General features: G+C 44.6%; 1 protein-coding gene across 1 annotated transcript in view; it reads right to left on the reverse strand.

Annotated features, from left to right (window-relative positions):
* Positions 1 to 914: 914 nt before the first annotated feature.
* Positions 915 to 18,100, reverse strand: part of LOC105062011 (uncharacterized) — a 33,154-nt gene continuing 15,968 nt past the window's right edge. Inside the window, exons 5-9 of the mRNA XM_074351430.1 lie at positions 16,279 to 16,547; positions 14,787 to 14,874; positions 9,752 to 9,878; positions 9,213 to 9,308; positions 915 to 5,132 (exon numbers count right to left, since the gene is read on the reverse strand). Coding sequence (XP_074207531.1) covers positions 3,787 to 5,132; positions 9,213 to 9,308; positions 9,752 to 9,878; positions 14,787 to 14,874; positions 16,279 to 16,547 — 1,926 coding nt within the window. The 3' untranslated portion in view covers positions 915 to 3,786. The remainder of the gene's footprint in view (positions 5,133 to 9,212; positions 9,309 to 9,751; positions 9,879 to 14,786; positions 14,875 to 16,278; positions 16,548 to 18,100) is intronic.

The following is an 18,100-nucleotide window of genomic DNA, read 5'->3' on the forward strand; positions in this document are numbered from 1 at the left end:
CTAGTCTCATTTGAAAGCTGAAGTGAGGGACGACCCACTTCCGCCCTCATTCATGTGATTGTTGGAAAGCCACCGTTCCTTGCTAGCTGCTGGCCAGGGGCTTTGGTTCCTAACCACATGGAACTCTCCACAGGCTGTCTGAGAGGCCTCACGACATGGCAACTGGCTTCCCAAAGGACAAATGATCCAAGAGAGCACATGGCCAATACAAGAGCCACAGTCTTTACATAAGCAAACATTTTAAATAATGTACCATTCCTTCTACCACATTCCAGTCATTAGAAGTGAGTCACTGAATCCAATACACACTTAAGGGCAGGGTGAGTCCCGTATCTTGGGAGGGTAGCTTATCAAAGCATTTTGGAATATAATTTTAAAACTATCATCCAACTTCTGGACTCTCTTTCTGTCTCATTGATCTACAGGTCTATCCCTTCACCAATATCAGTGTCTTTATTACTATAGCTTTGTCGTAAGACTTAAATGAGTATTTTGAGTCCTCAACTTTATTCTGCTTTTTCAAAATTGTCTTGGCTACTAATTCCTTTGCTTTTCCACCTGCTGTTTTAGAGGCAAAAAGTGAGATAGTGCCGCTGGGCCAGGGAACCCGACGGTGCTGGCAGGAGAGTAGTGGCCCTGCCTGGGGGTCCTGCTGGTCTTCTTCATGGGGCTTCCCGCCTCACTATCATTGCTTTTCAGGGTCCTCAGGCAGCTGCTCCATGCACCGTCTAGGATTTTTGCTCGTATTTAGTGGGAGATACAAGGTAGTGTGTGCTTACTCCAACAAGTTGAACCAAAACCAACCAACGTTGCTTCCAGTGATTATATCCATACAGAATAAACTCACAAACAGGGAATTTATGAGTGTAAAGGAAGAATATTGACTGGAAGCTTCTTATTCATCACGTCTCCAATCACACTTAGCCTAAATTTTTTATTAAAATTTTTAACGTAAAGTTTAGAGGATGATCAACGAACATATCTATATCCTCCACAAAGATTCGACAACAGTTGACTAATTTTTGACATATCTGAAAATACGCTGCAAACATCATGACTTTTTAAACTTGAAAACTTTTGCATGCATCTCCTAAGAAAAAGGGCATTGTCCTTTATACCTCAGTACCATTATCACATCTAGGAAAATTAAACATACTACATTATCTAATACCCATTCCACCCTCACATTTCTCCACATTCCCCCCAAATGTCTTGTAGAGTTGTTTTACTGTTTCTGAATCAGAAGCCAATTAAGGATCACATCTTGCTTTTGGTTACATCTCTTGAGTGGCTTCATCTAGAAGACTCCACTTTGTTACATTGGCTTTTTGAAAAGTCCAGACTGGTTGTCTCATACAACGACCCAAACTCTGGGTTTGTCTATTTCCTCACCGTGTAATTCAACTTGTTTCTCTGTACCTTGTATTGCTTGTAAGCAGGACAGTAAGTCTAGATAAGAGACTTTGATTTTCATTAAATATTTTTGGCAAGAATCCACCACAGACGCTTGTGTGTGCTTCATACGGCGTCTCGTCCGGAGTCACGTGGCGTCAGGTTGCCCCACTGGTAAAGAAACTCAGTTTGACAGCCAGATCCCTCCATTAAAGGCATGTCTTTCCTCTGCACTTGGGATGTCATCTTTTGACACTAGGTCAATAATGTTCCTTAAAATTTTTTTTCGTTTATTAGGGTTTTATCATCCATTGAATGTGCCTGATTTGATCACATTAAGGGTTGTAAAATGGTAATTCTTCTAAATTTATCACTGCATGTACAATTAAAAGATGGCTTCTTCAAGTACGTTTATAAAAAGCTGTCTTTTTTTGTGTTTTTTCATCATGGGCTTATTTTACTTTTACTTTTTATGTTGTAACTAATTATGGTGATTATTCTTTTTGATGTTTCAACTGTCCTAAATTTGATCACTGGAAGTACCTTCAATTTGGCCTCGTGTCCTTCTGACACTGTCCCATTAATCTCTGTGTTCTTGTGCTGTTGCATAAAAAAATATTCCAGGCATACTTTACACTCTCCCTGCTCCAAATATGGAATCAGCCATTTCTCCAAGGAGCTCTAGATCCTTTTAGTGTGGAAATGGCATTTAGAAACCAAGATCTGGGTACTAAGCATGATCACTGCTATTGGGCAATCAAAACATGTTTTTATTTATAATGTCTTGCAAATGGCTCTGTACAATGTTAAATTTTGAGGTTTGTTTAAAAGCTTCATTTTCCTTCTAAATATACTTAAATATATAAGATACTTTCTAATGAGCTAAGTCAAAAGACATACTATGCTGAATTCTTGAGTTTTAATTCTAAAACCTTTTTCAGATAGAAGGTTCTAGCTAATTTTAATAGAATAATCTTTTGAATGATACCAGTTGTGAACAGGAAATATAAAACTGGAGGAAGCAGGCCCAAGGGGAAAATGAAATCTTTCTAAAAAAACATGGAAAATGTTTGGATAAACAATTTCAACTGATGATTGGAATGTTTAATAATAAAATATTCATATATCACTTTACAAAAAGAATTCCTAAAAGACATGTCACAAAAACAAACAAAAACGCAATCTTCTGTGTGAAATCTCCAAGGGCAATTTCACCATCTGGACCTCAGCTGGGGTCTTAGGATTTATGTTAATAATTTATGTTAGTATAAAAGCAGGTATAATTAGGGACACATAAGAAAAAGGAAAAACATGACTAAGTCACTTATCAAGATTAAAGTCAGGGGGAACCTGTCAAACATAAAAATAAAGCTGATTAAGTTAAGGTAATTGCGCCCCTAACCCGTTTGCAAAACACATAGCTTTGGGACTTGCACTCTTGGGACTTGAGGTTGAAAATGAACCTATAATTAACACACAAAACCAGAACTGAAGACCTAGATCCTAGTCTTGACTCTAGTCAGTGAGCTCACTTTCTTTATGAGTGAAATGAAAGGCTCTACATAAACTTAAGATCTCTCCTGGCTCTAATGAGCTGCCAGAGGTCTAGTCAGATTCTGGAAACACATCAGTCCTGCAACAGACAGGAGAGTGTCTGCCTGACAGTCTCTCTACCCGCTTCAGTTTACTCCAACTTCTACCACACTGTAAGTCTCTGTTCAGCAATGTACAATCATAGCAAATAAGTAATAATGTAAGAAAGAAACACCACTGGAAAAAAATATACATATATTTATAAATATAACTTGTTGGTGTGGCAGTTCATGGAAAGTGAGCTTGATTATTTCCATGTGAAAACCTAAATTTAAAGAATTCCTTTTTACCTTTAGCTTCTCTTCATGAAAGGCGGCATGTCCTACGTCTGCCTGCCATTTTAGAAAATAAGGCCCCACATTTATTCACATTATTAACAACTCAAAACCTATTCCTAAAAGAAAATTCGTGTTGGAGCTTACTCTTAGAGGGGAATAAAGTCTGATGAAAGAAACAAAACACTTAGTCTATTATTTTCATGTTGTTTTTAAACATCAAAGTTTAAAATTTTTAGTTTTTTAAAGTTAGGCCTTTTACATTTTTCTACGAATTTAAAAATTGTACGTATTTTTAGAAACCTTAGAATTTATTGGTTCTTATAAAATGTGCCAAGTCAGTGCTCTTTATATTTTATCATTACTTAATGGTGACTGGCACATTCTCTCCAGGAGAAATAAAAAAAGACTTAATCTATCAGAAGTTGGTGCCCTGTTTATCATTCTCCTGATCATTCTCCAGTGAGAATTCTTAAATTATTTGAGGTGAATTAAACGTCAAAGGGCTTAGCTCTTCTAAGAAATCTCAGACCCCGTATTCCTTCCACTTATAGAGCTTCTCTTTACTGTGGACTTTTTTGTGTCTACAAAGGTTTGACCTGTAACTGTAGGCTTTCCCACATTCCATGCATTTGTAGAGTTTCTCTCCAGTATGGATTCTCTCGTGTTCAGTTAGGAATGAATACTGGCTGAATGCTTTTCCACACTGATTACACCGGTAGGGTTTCTCTCCCGTGTGAATTCTCTGATGTCTATAAAGGTTAGATTTGCAGCCAAAGGCTTTCCCACACTCTCTGCATGCGTACAGTTTTTCCCCAGTATGAATTTTCCGATGCTCATTAAACGATGAATACTGGTTGAAGGTTTTCCCACATTCCTTACACTGATGGGGCTTCTGTCCAGTGTGAATTCTCTGATGTTCAGTGAGGGTTGAGATGCGTGTGAAGGTTCTCCCACACGCCACGCATGTACACAGTTGTTCTCCAGTGTGAAGCCTCTGATGTTCAGCCAGGGATGTAAACTGGCTGTAACTTTTCCCACATTCACTACACGTATAGGGTTTCTCGCCTGTATGGATTCTTTGATGCCTATGAAGTTTTGCTCTACAGCTGAAGGCCTTCTCACACTCAGCGCATTTATAGAGCTTCTCCCCAGTGTGGATTCTCTGATGCACCGTGAGGGTAGAACACTGGCTGAAGGCTCTCCCACACTCCTCGCACTGATAGGGCTTCTCTCCAGTGTGCACCCTCAGGTGCTTGATGAGGGTTGAGCTGCTGCTAAATGCTTTCCCACACTCGTTACATTTGTAAGGTTTCTCTCCAGTGTGAATCCTCTGATGGGCAAGAAGAGATGATCTGTGGCTGAAGGTTTTCCCACACTCATTACATCTGTAGGGCTTCTCATCAGTATGAACTCTCTGGTGTTCAATAAAATGAAGGCTCTGGTTGAAGCTTTTCCCACATTGACTGTAAATACGAGGCTTTTCTCCTGGGTACATCTGGAAATATCTCATTAGATCAAAATTCTGTTTAAAATCTCTCCCCAGAGTATAATATAAATTAGGTATCCTTTCTATAGGAACACTCTGTGGTGTAACAAGAACTGTATTTATAAACAAGCCTTTCCCCAGCTCAAAACTTGTCTGGTTCCCATCTCTGCTGATGGTTCTCCTGTGTGAAGCCACCATCTGCCCAGGAGCTTTCTTGTCTTGCTCCTGTTGTATCCTGCCCTCAAATTCCAAAGCTCCTCCCAACCTGATGTCCAAGTGACCAAACTTCGTGGATTTTCTCTGCGTTATTCCCTGAGACGTCTCTTCTATAGAACTGTCCTGTTTCGGAGGCAGTGCTTCTATTTCAGGCCATGTCTTAAAATCTAGAATGAATCAGAAGAATTAACGGCTCCTCTGCTGGAGGAGACAAACGTGCACCAGTGGGACAGTAAAGCTGGCAACGCACAGAAAAGAGGTTTGATACCACGCGGTCTCACATATGGACTTGAACCTGGAGAAAACAGGATGGAATGGAAGGAGAGGCACACAGGTTAAGGAGTGGTGTGAGAGGATAGAGTGGACTCATCAGAGTGAAAATGAAGACGCTGCCACTGGAGAGGAGTAAAGGCAGACAGAGAGCTGGCTGAGCAGAAGGAGTGAGGATGCAGGGAAGTGTGGCTGCTGAGCTCGGCCTGAATCCTATGGGACCCTGCAGTTTACCTTCATCTCCTGCTCTGAAAACACGAGGCAATGAAGCAGGTAACGTCTCTTTACTTTCTCCTCTCTACTCACATGTTGCTTTTATTATATTTTTTTCCTCATGCTATCACTGAAACTCTATACGCAGTAACTTAAAAATATTTGCAATGTTTCCTTTAAGTTTTGTTTTTGTATGTGGATATGATTTCATATCACAGTCTGCGAAAGGGGAAACAGTCTGTTAAAAAGGAGGACATCAGGGTTTAGAACTTACAGCAGCCCTGAAGCATGACGGTGCTGACGACACCTGATCTACGCTCACGACGCTGATTATAAAAAAGGGGGGAATACGGAGAAAGTCAGCCACACGCAGCCATCTACCCCCCGTGGCTGACGGCGTGACGCCTTCTTTCACACCACCCACCACCGCGTTCCCCTTTCTACCTGGTCATGAGGAACAGCAGGCACGTTCATGTCTTCTAATAAGCTGCAACCAGAAGACTGGATTCTCTTTGTAGGAATTTTTTGAGATTAATGAAAGTCTACAGGAGAGGTGAAGTTCTGACGCGGGCCCAAGCCCCGGGCTCCAATCTGATGCTGAGTGAGAAGGTCTAGCTTGCGCTGACTCTAAGGAACTCTGGGTTACAGCCTGGCTTTCTTTAATCGATCCACGATTGAAAACAGATTAAAATTAGATCACTATAACTAGGTCATTGTATGTACTTAAATAAGCTAAACACCTTAAATAAAACATAGGTTAGTTATATTAATAAAGTCCATCCAGTTTTAGTAATAAAGTATATTTTATTGAAATTAAATTTAAAAAAAGAAATATAGGCTATAATTCTGTATAAAAATCCAGATTTTTTTCTTTATGGGGCCCTGGGTTCATCCCCTGGCAGCGTCACCGACAAAACAAAACAAACAAAAAATAGATTTTCCTTAATGATATCTATGGGAAACCTAGCAGTTTGGATTTTCAAGGTCAACCAAGGTACCTTCTCTGTTTTAATCCTGTCCCACAATATGACCTTCCTGCCCAACCAGAAACGAACCCTATTACTCTAATCATATTTCTTTACAGAAACTCAATTGTTTAAGCCTAAATTGACCATCTCGCTCTTAGAATATCAAAACATTCTATCACTTAACTTACATATATAAAGCTTCTGAAAATAATTCCAGTATTTGCTCAAGGACAACGGTGGATATGTCTTACGATGATTTGTTACTTCCTTGCTGTGTATAAGACAAGTACACAATTAGAATGTCTTAGACAAAAAAAGAAAAAAAAAAGAATTAAACAGAGAGAGCAAGCTGGAAAAATTACTATAAAGGGCAGGTGGGTTTGGAAAGGAAAAGAGATTCTGTCCTGTCTTACTGGAATCCTGAGACTGAATCAGTCACTTACTGAACAAATACTGACTAAGAGGCAATGATAATAAGAAATAAATAAATGACCAGACAGTAACAGTTCATTCCTCCACGGTGTGGGACTCCGGTTTGAGGCTCAGAGAATGAGGATACTGCGACCAACAGCGTTAGTAAAGAACGGCCGTGTGAAGGGAGACGGACGGCAGAGAAGGGACGGGCTTCAACAGAAAAAGAAAAGAGGCCGTGCAAGCCAGAAAGAAGGCTGGTCAGAGCCATCCGTGGGGACAGTAACCCGTGCAGGGGAGGCGTATTGGCTAAAGAAGGAAATCCAGGTTGGAACTAGTCAAAATTTTGGTTAAGCACAGTAAGGCCAAGTTTCTGAATAACTGAATGAAGAATTCAGAATAACATAATAACCGAAGGCATTACCAGTTCTTAGGCAGAGTGGTCATGCTCGGCAGAGGGGGCAGCGTGGCTCAGAGGAGGGACAGGATGGAATCTGAAAATGATACGGCTGCAGTGGTCTGGCTGGACTGGGCACCTCATTTTGAACCTCACTGGCACTGAGTTAATCATAGAGGCAATTCAGTTCAATTTAAAAAAACATTGACCAAATCCAATATATTGGATGCTGGAGGCACAGAATTCAAAGACTTGGTCTCTCCCTTAAACATGCAATCTAATTAGAAAGAAGTGGGTAACAACTAATAAATGGAAACAAAACAACTATAATCCGTTAAGATAAATACCATAACGGACATGTTCCAGGCATGCAGAAGGCGCTACGTGGACACAAACGACAGGCAGATGAATGTGGACTGGGAAGCAGGAGAGACAAGGAGAACCCGCAGACGAGGGCGGCCTGCGAGGCGGGCAGACGGGCGCTGGAGGGGAGGTGGCTTCCCAGTGGACAGGATGGAAGAGGAGAGCCAAGCTAAGGACAAACACACAGATGCTCATGAGTACACAGTGTGGCCAGAGCACGGCGCCAGAGTGGAAGTGGCCACTGACGAAACCACATAGGAATCTGCAGACACGCTATGACGTAGGCTTAATGCCACATTAAGGAATCTTACTTCACTCCATGGATAACAGAGAAACAATGAAGTCACTTAAGGTGTAGGATGAACACTTGAGTTTCAAAAAGATCACTCTGCCGACGGCATGGAAGCTGGGTGGAGAGAACACGGCCCCGGGAGGAGAGGGTTAACTTTCCCATCGCTCATGAGACTTCTGCAAACCGCGGTGGGGTAAAGTGGCAGTCGGAACATCTAAGCTCAGACCATCGTCTTACATACTACGCTGCACTGCCTGCTAACTCTTTATTGGGAGAAACCTGTGTTTTAATAAAGTTGAAAAATATCTGTAGGGAGAACAAGTGAAAAAAAGATGTCAACGAAAGCAAGACTCGTAGATTAAAATTTAAACCACAAAGACAGGAGCACAATATTGGCAGATCTAGGTCACATGGTGAACAGAAATGACACTGGTGATCTAGGTTTTTGTCACGACACTTCAGCTTTGTAGCTCTGTGACCAAAGTATTTAAAAATCTCTGATGCTCTATTTATTCAGATACAAAAAGAGGAACTGAAATTTGATCATCTTTAAGTGATTCCCCAGTCCTGACAACCTACAGATTCCCCAGTCTGACCAACTAGATCAGACCAGGCTAGCGGAGCAGTCAGCAAACTTCAGGTCTCAGCCAAAATCCAGCTGATCCCTGTTTCTGCAAAGTTCTGTGAGGACACAGCCACACCTGCTCGCCTAAGTACTGTCTCTGGCTGCCTTGGCAGCACCCCCAGCAGAGTTAAATGCTTGCAAGAGACCGTACGGCTCCCAAAGCCAAAACAGTTACTACCTGGTCCTTTATGGGAAAAGTCTGCTGGCCGCGGACTAGAAAGGCCGCCGGGGTTATGTTAACAACAGCCGGCTGAAAGTAACAGCGGAAGATGACAACCCAGTTTCAAGAAAATAAAAGGGAAATGTTAAGAAACCAGAAATAAAAGGACATTGATAATACTCTGAAATGTGTAGATGGTTACAGAAATGAAAAAATTATAAAGATTTCAAAATGGGGCAGAAGGTGTAAAGTCTTTAATCTGTCAGACACGAACAGGTGTAAACACAAATGAGAAGAAACCATGAAGACCAAGGGGCCACAGACGGCAGGAGGAAGTGAGGGAGCGGTAGAAGCAAGGGACAGAGAGCGCAGGGAGTGCACAGGAGGAAGAGGTCAAGACAGAGATCTTCCTGATGCAAAGAAACCGTTACAACCAAGGGGCCGTCTACCAGGTGGCCCTGAGCATCTCGACGGGGCTCGGAATCCCCAGGAGCTCTCCGAGCCCTCCTCAGGACCCGCTCGTGCCCGTCTCCCAGTCACTCACTCACCGAGACGGGGGTCTTCAGGGATTTCTCTTTCCACCATACAGGGGTCTTCTCCTAGTTGCAACCGGCAGATCACTTTTGGCGTTGAAAATGGAATCCCTGCTCGCGAGGAAGGAAATGGAGTCTGAACAGAGCGCAGGAGAGCAACCCCCGGACTCACAAGCCAGACCCTGCAGGGCAGAGGGGGCAGCACCGGCACTTCGGGGGATGGGGCAGGAGGCGGGTTTGCTTCAGGAACAATACGGGGCCCTGAGTATGAAAGCCTCTGAGATGGGAGGCCTTCCTGTATGGTTTTCAGACTCTAAACTGGGATCTGGTCATTGGATCAGGAGGCGGGGCGGGGCGGGGGGCGGGGCGGGAGGCAGGCAGAGGAAGAACAGCGTCACGACACGAAGGGCATCACGACAAACAGGCATGCTTTCAACTCTACAGGTTCTGGTCCTTTCCCAGGGGCGTGCAGGAGAGAGGCCTGCAGACTCGAACCCCAGAGGGAGCCCTAAAGTGCCCCCACAGCAGGTGCCCGCGCCTGGCAACCTCCTCACCCAGCGAGGCCAGGGCGCTGAAGTTGTCCAGCATCACCTCCCGGTACAAGGCTCTCTGTGTGGGGTTCAGGTGCAGCCACTCATCCCGGCTGAAGAACACGGCCACATCCCCGAACGTCACAGACCCCTGTAATGGCAAAGCCACTCCTGTCCGCCCAGGCCACATCTTCTCCACCAGGAGACTCAGTAAGGAGGTGACACCGGGATGTGTAGCAACCAATTCTGAAAATGCCCCAGGACTCTAAGTATTTCAAATCAACTATTCATGTTATTTCTGGAACCACCCATCAATTACTAAACAGATATTTACTGAGTGCCCACTTGGAGCAAAGACCCATGCTGCCTGCTCTGAGCGTAAGAAAAAAGGGGCAAATTTCCTGCCAAGAGGGAATTTACATACCAACCTGGGGTTTGTCAGAGTAACCGAGTGCATCCATTTATCTCCTCCTTCCCACTCAAAATCCAAATTAAGTAAAAGGGGAAAAAAATCGGAGTACATTTGGAGCGATGCGGAAAACGGGGGACGGTATCATTAGAGAGCAGGTCACTAGGAACACCAGCGATGACCACTGGGGTACAATCTGCCGAGTGTCCACGGGGCAGCAGACGTTGTGCCGGGTGGCCTACGTGCCCACGCTCTCACGCCATCTTTTTGGATTAATGGGAGCTTCTGATGACACCATTAAGAAAAAACATCACAAAAGGGTTTAAAAAAGGAGGGCGTGGTGGATTGAGAAATAAACTTTCTTAGACAAGCAAAAAATTCATTACCAGCAGAGTTGCCCTGCAAGAAATGATAAAAGTTCTTCAGGGAGAAGGAAAATAATACAGGTCAGAAACTCGGATCTACATTAAGGAAAAGCGACAAAGAAGGAATAAGTGAAAATAGAATCGTTTATTTGCCTTATTCTTAACTGATCTAAAAGGTAACAGCTTAAAGTAATAATAACAACGAACTGAGTGATGACAGCATATGAGGAGTAAAATGAGTGACAGCAACATCACAAGGGATGGGTGGGAGGGACGGGGACTGCTCTGTATCTGTAACACCCAGGAAGCAGCATGGTGTTACTTAAAGGTGGACTTAGATTAGTTGTAAATTTATACTGCAAACAGCAGGGCAACCGTTAAATTTTCTTTTTAAAAAAAGAAGCACTACTGACATGCAGAGACAGTAGAAAGACTTGTGGTTGGCAGCGGTTTGGAGTAGGGCAGGGGAAGAGGGCTAAACGGGTGAGGCAAAGGGATCATTTTAGGGCAGTGAAACCATTCTGTATGATACTGTAACGGTGGATACATGACACTCTGCATTTGTCAAAACCCAGAGAAATTTACAACACAGAGAGTGAAACTTAATGGATGCCAATTTAGAAAGCTCATTTCCAATGCTAGAGGGTCCCAGAATGGAACACAGAATGTGACAGACAATCTACATACAGTACAAACGTATGGTCCAACCTAGTGAAGGAGGTGGTAGGAGAGGTGCTGACCTTCCTAACTGGAAATGAGTGGGGTCTGTGAGACCAGCGGGACTGCGCAGAAGCACTGCACCCTGGCTGACAACGTAGACTCCCAGCGGGGTATGAGTTAACAATACAGATACTGCTACACACTTGGCCTGGAACTGAAGGGTTAAGGTCACCGGCCGGCAGACGGGGGGGAGCTAGGTTTCTCACTGCTGTTGGAGCGGGAAGTTACAGATAAGGAAAGAAAGGAGGTTAGAACGATCCGTGTGGCACGAAATCAGAGTTGGAGACATCAGTATGAATACTTAGCTTAACATACGTACAGGTGGTTACCTATAGAAATACACATACAGATGGTTTTATCCACATATATATATAAAACTGTACACCTAGATGGTTACTTACAGAGATGTTTACACACGCACACACATACACATGAGTTTCCTCTCTCCGTCAGCTGAGAGGGTCTAAAAGCAAAGACACCCCAGCAGCAATGCGTAAACGTAAGGCCCAGATCTTGCTGCTAACACCCTTCTCCAAGGGAAAAACCAGGGCTACTGGAGAAAGAGCTGACTTTGGTCCTGGGCCAGGGAATACACAAAATCAGCCTAAGGCACCTCGTAGTGCTAAAAGTAAGGAAGTGCTCCAAAAACAAAACCAAACCCACACGCTGACAGGGGTCTGTCAAAGGGACAGAGGAACAGACTGACAGAGCTCCCAATGGCCAAAGCTGGAACAATTAGAGCAACAGAACAAAGCAGTATTAGATTATAACCCGAAATAGAAAATATGCATCTGCGAGCCCACACTAATAAAAATAATGAGGGAGAAGCGAAAACCCTCCGTACAGAATTTCAAATCCTTTATGTCGATTCTCTGCCCCCAAGGAGATGGAGCATTATCCCTGCTCCTTGTGTGTGGGCCGCACACAGTGACTCCTCCCCACAGAGGACAGAGGGGCAGATGGAAAAGGAGAGGACATTTGCAGTGGAGAATCCTGCCAGGTGATCAGGTCATCGCCAACAGTGATAGGTCATTTATTCGTATGTCATTTTGATGACTACCTCTGTAGCTTTCCTCCCCAAATCCATAATCCCATTAAGAAAGATATCAGACAAATCACATTAGATGAATATTCTATAAAATATCTAACCAATACCCCTCAAAACTGTCATGATCATCAGAAACAAGGGAAGTCTGAGAACCAGAGAGCCAGAAGGAGCCTAAGGAAACATGACAACTAAATGTAACATGGTATCCTGGATGGGATCCAGGAACAGAGAAAGGACTTTAGGTAAAAACTAAAGAAATCTGAATAAAGTATGGACTTTAGTTAATAATAATGTATCAACATTGGCTCATTTAATTATAACAAATGTCTCATAATAATGCAAGATGTTCATAATAGTGAAAACTAGGTGAGGGGTACATGGTAACTGTGTACTTACATGGTCAGTACGGTACTACCTTTGGAATCTTTCTCTAAATCTAAAACTATCTCCAAAAACTAATTTTAAAAAAATAGTGACAATACCAAAAACAGGTACTGATTTACTGCAAAAAAAAGTTAATCGACAAACTATAGCTATAAAGCAATCAACACCAAGCCCTACGTATCTTTCCCCCACAAGATAAATTACATGTTATATGGAAATAGAATAGAGTAAGGACTGTTTGTAAAATCTGCGAATATCCTGCTTCTTCCAAAAATTATGTTTGTTTGATTTTTCTAACAGACAGCAGAGAGAAATTCCCCTCTCAGGACCTTTAATGAGGAAAGAAGGTGAGATTGAACACTGACACTGATGGGACTCAAATGGGGTAATGAGACCTGTGATGGGGTCTCTAAGAGACTTAATGATCGAACAATTAGATACTGAATTAGTGGTCCACAAAATCTGGCTCCGAGGCGCAAACATACTTCTCTCCCTCTTCCTTGAGCTAAAATCAAGCCAGTCTCTCCAGCCTGGGGGTGTGAGAACGCTCACGACAGGGACGAGCCCTACTCTAGGCAGAGGGTGGCCCAGGTCACAGCTGCGTTTTGCTCTGCACTGCATTTTGCTGGTTTTATATTTTGGTTCCCTGAAACACCCTGAACGCTGCTTGTAATTAAAGAATCGAAGGAAAATCTAGCCTAGTGAGGAGGCATGTACCAAATTCAGCAGGTCCTAAAATAATGCTGTTTCTGCTGTTACTAAAGTCGTGACAGCCGGCATTTACTGAGATTTGGTATGTACCATGCACTGCTCTCAGCACTTCACATAGACTGTCTCAGAGCATGTTAACTGTACAGACTGTCTCGTCTGGGCTTCAAGAGCCAGCTGTATGACCTTGATTAAGTTACTTGCCGCTCTGTGACTCAGTCTCCTCATCTGCAAAATGCAGATATTAACTGTCCTCTTGTAAGGATTAAATGAGGTATGTATACTACTAACCACACTTTCAAATGAGGAAAAGAGGCAGAGAGAGAAAATAATGTGCCTGGTCCCATCCCTAGCTTGCATGCGAACTCGTGAAACCAACTTCCAGAGTCCACATTTTCACCCCGCGGGCTAACGCTGCTTTGTAGAAAAGCAGCCAGTGTCAAACAGAATGGAAGGAAGCTGGTGTTGGGGGAAAGATGGGGACTTTCATGGGGAAATATTTCACAAGATTTGGGGAGTGACAGACTGGATCTCTAGGGAAAAGCTCAGGCTTGAGGACAGAGATTTGAGAAAGAGCTTCAGAAAGGAGAGGGTTAAATAATGAAAACAGATCTCAAGGAGAAGCAGCAAGAAACAAGAGCCCAGGAGGGGAGTGTGAAACAGCAGGGAAAAAACAATCAGAGGAGACAGAGGCACCAGTCAGGCAGATGAGAGGGGCTTTTGGACAGTTTAACATCACAGTTGCATGAAGCAGACAATCTCCCAAGAGTGGGGGAGCCCTCTGCCCTCCCTCCCCACTGCCGGCCTCAGGGCCTGGGCCAAGCTACGCTCCTTCTGGGTTGCCCGCCAGTATCAGGCCTGCCCTTCAGTATCAGCTCAAAGTAACTCCACTGCTTGGATCTTTCCCCTGAATCTTTCTGGAGGATTGATCATCTCCTAAGATCAGTACCATGAACTCCTTGAAGACAGAAATAACACCTTTCCTCTTTGTACCCCCCCAGTGCCCTGCACAGTATCCTGTACACTGTCAGTGCTCAATAAATGTTTGTTGAGGGTGTCTTCTGACCTTCCCTGGCTTAGCCCCAAATGACACTGTATCATCTGTGAAGACAAAGCCTGCCTAATACCCCATACTCCACACCTAACACTTACTCCATCTGGAAGCCTATGTTCACAACTGACTTAACCTTTGGTCAAAATGAGTTTAGGGTGAATTAAGAGTGACCTGTGTCTGAGGTCTGAGGACAGAGGACACACACTCCTCAGTGACCCCTTGATAAATCCAGGATCATGGGAAAAAACCTAAGAGGGTCTGAATTCTCCGTAGTTACCACTGGAAGGTAAAGTATCTGGACAAAGGATGGAAATACATGCACCATCTCTGAACCCAGGAGGCAATTCATGAAAAAGACAAAATTCACTTACTGTCACCTTAGCAGGCAGCAAATCCAGCGCCATTCTTTCCTTCTCGGTTTTCCCGTCAAGGGAGAACAGAGTGCTTGACAAGGTAGGTCTGCAGAGGAAAAAAAGGTGTCATGAAGAACTCTGGTGTCAAGGGATGGCTTGGAAAAAGGACGTTACAGCCACCCATAATGTCTATCACGTCCTGACAAAGCCACCCACATCAATGACGCAAACCAAGTGAAAAAGCCAATGAAGCTCTAAGACAGTTTGCCCATCTCCACCTCCTCCTTGTATTAACCATACTGCTAATTTCTATAAATGATGCTTTCACGTCCGCCTGGGGTCTATTAGCTGCGTCTAAGCAGACTGACTCACCATAGGTATCTGGAGTCCTTAAGAGAGTTTTAAACTACACGCTCAGTCACAGCGAACATGAGCTTCCTGGGCTGCCACTTTCAAACACAGCCAACCGGTCCTAAGCCCGTTTGCCCTGCCTCACCCTCTCCTTCCTGAAGAAACCACAATAAAGGTGCTTCCCCACATTTGCCCTCTCTTCCTCTGCCTAATGATGAGCCCAGCTGCTTCCTCTGAGGGGCCCTGCCTGGAGTGCTGTGTTCTCTCTAGGGAACTGTGAGTAACCTCTAACCTGTGAACTTTCTCACCCTCTTTCTTTCTCCCTCTTTCTCTCTCTGCATCTAGCCTTACGATAGCTGTCCGAGGTTACATGGTTAAAACACTCCCTCACACACACGCACACACATGCACGACGTACGCCAGATAGGTTGCCACTCCTAATCACAAATTCCAAGAGCGCCACCTCTTATAGCATCCACAGCTCCAAACACAAGCCCCAGTTGGGAGAGAAGGTAGGAGGAGCAGCCAGACAAATGGCAGAGAAGAGCCTTGGCCACGGCTGCCTGCGCTGGCTGCCTGGGTTTGCAGCGGGCTCTGCGGGGACAGCGGCAGGCAGGAGGCTCAGCACGCCGAGGGCGCTGCGTGGTCCCGGGCCACGAGAGGGAAGCTGCCGCAGCAGTACCATAGATGCGACGCACACCTTCTCCCTGCTAGGCGTCTTGCGTGCTTTGCATATAATACTTAATCCTCACAACGACTCTAAAGTTACTGCTTCCCCATTTCACAGATGTGAGGGAGTCTGAGAACCGGGGAGTCTACTGACCTGCCCAGAGAAACAAAATCGGTTAGTAGTAGATTCAAAAGGGGACTCATGGTCCGAGTCCAGGGCCCCAGTTAAATGTGGCAACTTACCTGTCCAGTCTGTGTCTCACTTTCTTTCCCTGTAATAGGGGGACAGAGCACAGCCGACCCCCGTTATCTGAGGGTGAAACGAGTTAGCTCGTCAGAGGCGCCCGGCAAGAGCCTGGCGCACCGAGGCTCTCCATGGGCGCCAGCTATTGTGTTTATCATCTGTTTCACTTACAAGTTTCAAAGAAGACGGCCCCTTGAGACTCCCCCCCACCACACACACAGCAGTCCCAGGCACGCCCCACCTCACCTGGCAGATGCGCTGCGTCCCCGCGCGTGTCCCGGGGACCAGTGATGTCCAGCCGCGCGCACCGGACCGCCTCCTGACCCACCGCACCGGCCCCGCACACCGCCCCGCCCAGACGGACACCCGCGCGGCCTTCGACTGCCACCACGAAGAGGCAGCAGGGAGCTTCCCGGCCCTAGGCAGGCCGCCCTAGAAGAGCTGGGATCACCCGCGCCCAGAACCCCAAGAAGGCCACCGGAGCCTTCCCTGCCGCCCCCACGAACCCCGAAGAACTACGACTCCCGGCTTGCCTCGGGCCGCGCGCCGCCTACACTTCCCAGGGGGTGCCGGGGCGCGGCCACTTCCGGGAGGGAGGCGAGCGCTTTCCCGTCCGGGGAGCCCTCCATCCCGCTGTCCCGGTAGGGCAGCGAGGCCAGGGCGTGCGCACGGGGAGAGCCAGGTGGGCGCTTTCCTCCAGGTGCTCGCTGCCCAACTCAGCTGCCTGGCTTGTTTCGTTAGGCAGGCAAAACTATTTGAAAAAAACAAACCTGAATTTTGACGTCTTTAGGAGGGTCCATGCGCCGTAGAGCCCACCGGCTAGTTTTGATTATTTTTTTTAAAATTATTTTAATGTGTACCCAGAAGATAATGTATGCATAGGTGCCATTTAATAATAAAACGAATACCCACATACCCTACACTCTGCTTACAAAAGAACCTGACCAGGATTTTGGAAGACTTGTCCAAAGGCTTCCCTAAATTGTGGAATTTATATACTCTAGATTGTGTTAATTCCCTTGCTTAACTTGATGAGTACGTTATATGTATGTGTCCCTAAAACAGCAAGTGTTTACTTTTGCAAGGTTTTTGACCTTTGTGTAAATAGAATCTGGTATATGTTCTTCTGACTTAAATGCTCGACTTAAACACTTACAAGTTCACCACTTGTGAACTTGTTTTTTTTTTTTTTTTTTGAATGGGAATACTCACTCAATTTTATTTCCATACCGCTTACATTTAAAGCCGTTTTTGGTTGACGTTGGGCAAAATTGACCTCACCCTTCCCCTGTACCTCCGGCTACCCCATCGCCCCTTTCCTGGGATGAGGAGAGCTTCCCCTAGCCTCACATCCTGCACCACAGGGGTATGTTTCTTTCCCTGGGTGAACATACATTAGGTTCACCTGTCTTGATACACGTGAAGTTCATTCATTTTCACTGTTGTAAAACATTCCATTATTCATTCATTTAACAAACATGTATGTGGCTTTCTGATAGATTTTTTAAAAGCAGGTGTCCTGAGGTGGGAGCATGCCTGGTCTGTTCAAGGAACAATAAGAATACAGTTGCTGAAACAGAAATAAGGCGGGAAAGAGAAGCAGGGGATCAGAGGCAAGAGGGCTAGAATTTTAGGCTCTTATTGGTTGTTATGTCACTGGATGTTGCTCTGGAAGCGAATGCTTTGGACATGGAAGAGACACTCATGTCATTTTTTTCAGTGATCACTCTGCTGTGCTGAGAATAAACTAAAGGGTCAAAGGAAGAAGTACAGAGATTAGGACTAGTTAGAAGACCATTACAGTAAGTGTGAGTGAAGACAGCAGTTTGGAATGAATAGAAGTTATGACAAGTGGTTGGAAAAACTCAAAATTCAAAATACGGAAAAGATGAAGATATTACGAACATTGCAATATCCTGTTTTTCAACTATGAAGTGTATCTATACTTTTAAAACAGTCCTGGTAATTATATTACGTTTTTAAAAAAGATATTCTTTATGCCCTATTTTTCTGGTTATAAAAATTAAGAATTATCTTCTCTCTTGACTTTCTTTTGTTAACCTAAAAC

This window comes from Camelus bactrianus, chromosome 22 (genome assembly GCF_048773025.1).
Source record: "Camelus bactrianus isolate YW-2024 breed Bactrian camel chromosome 22, ASM4877302v1, whole genome shotgun sequence".
Lineage (NCBI taxonomy): Eukaryota > Metazoa > Chordata > Mammalia > Artiodactyla > Camelidae > Camelus > Camelus bactrianus.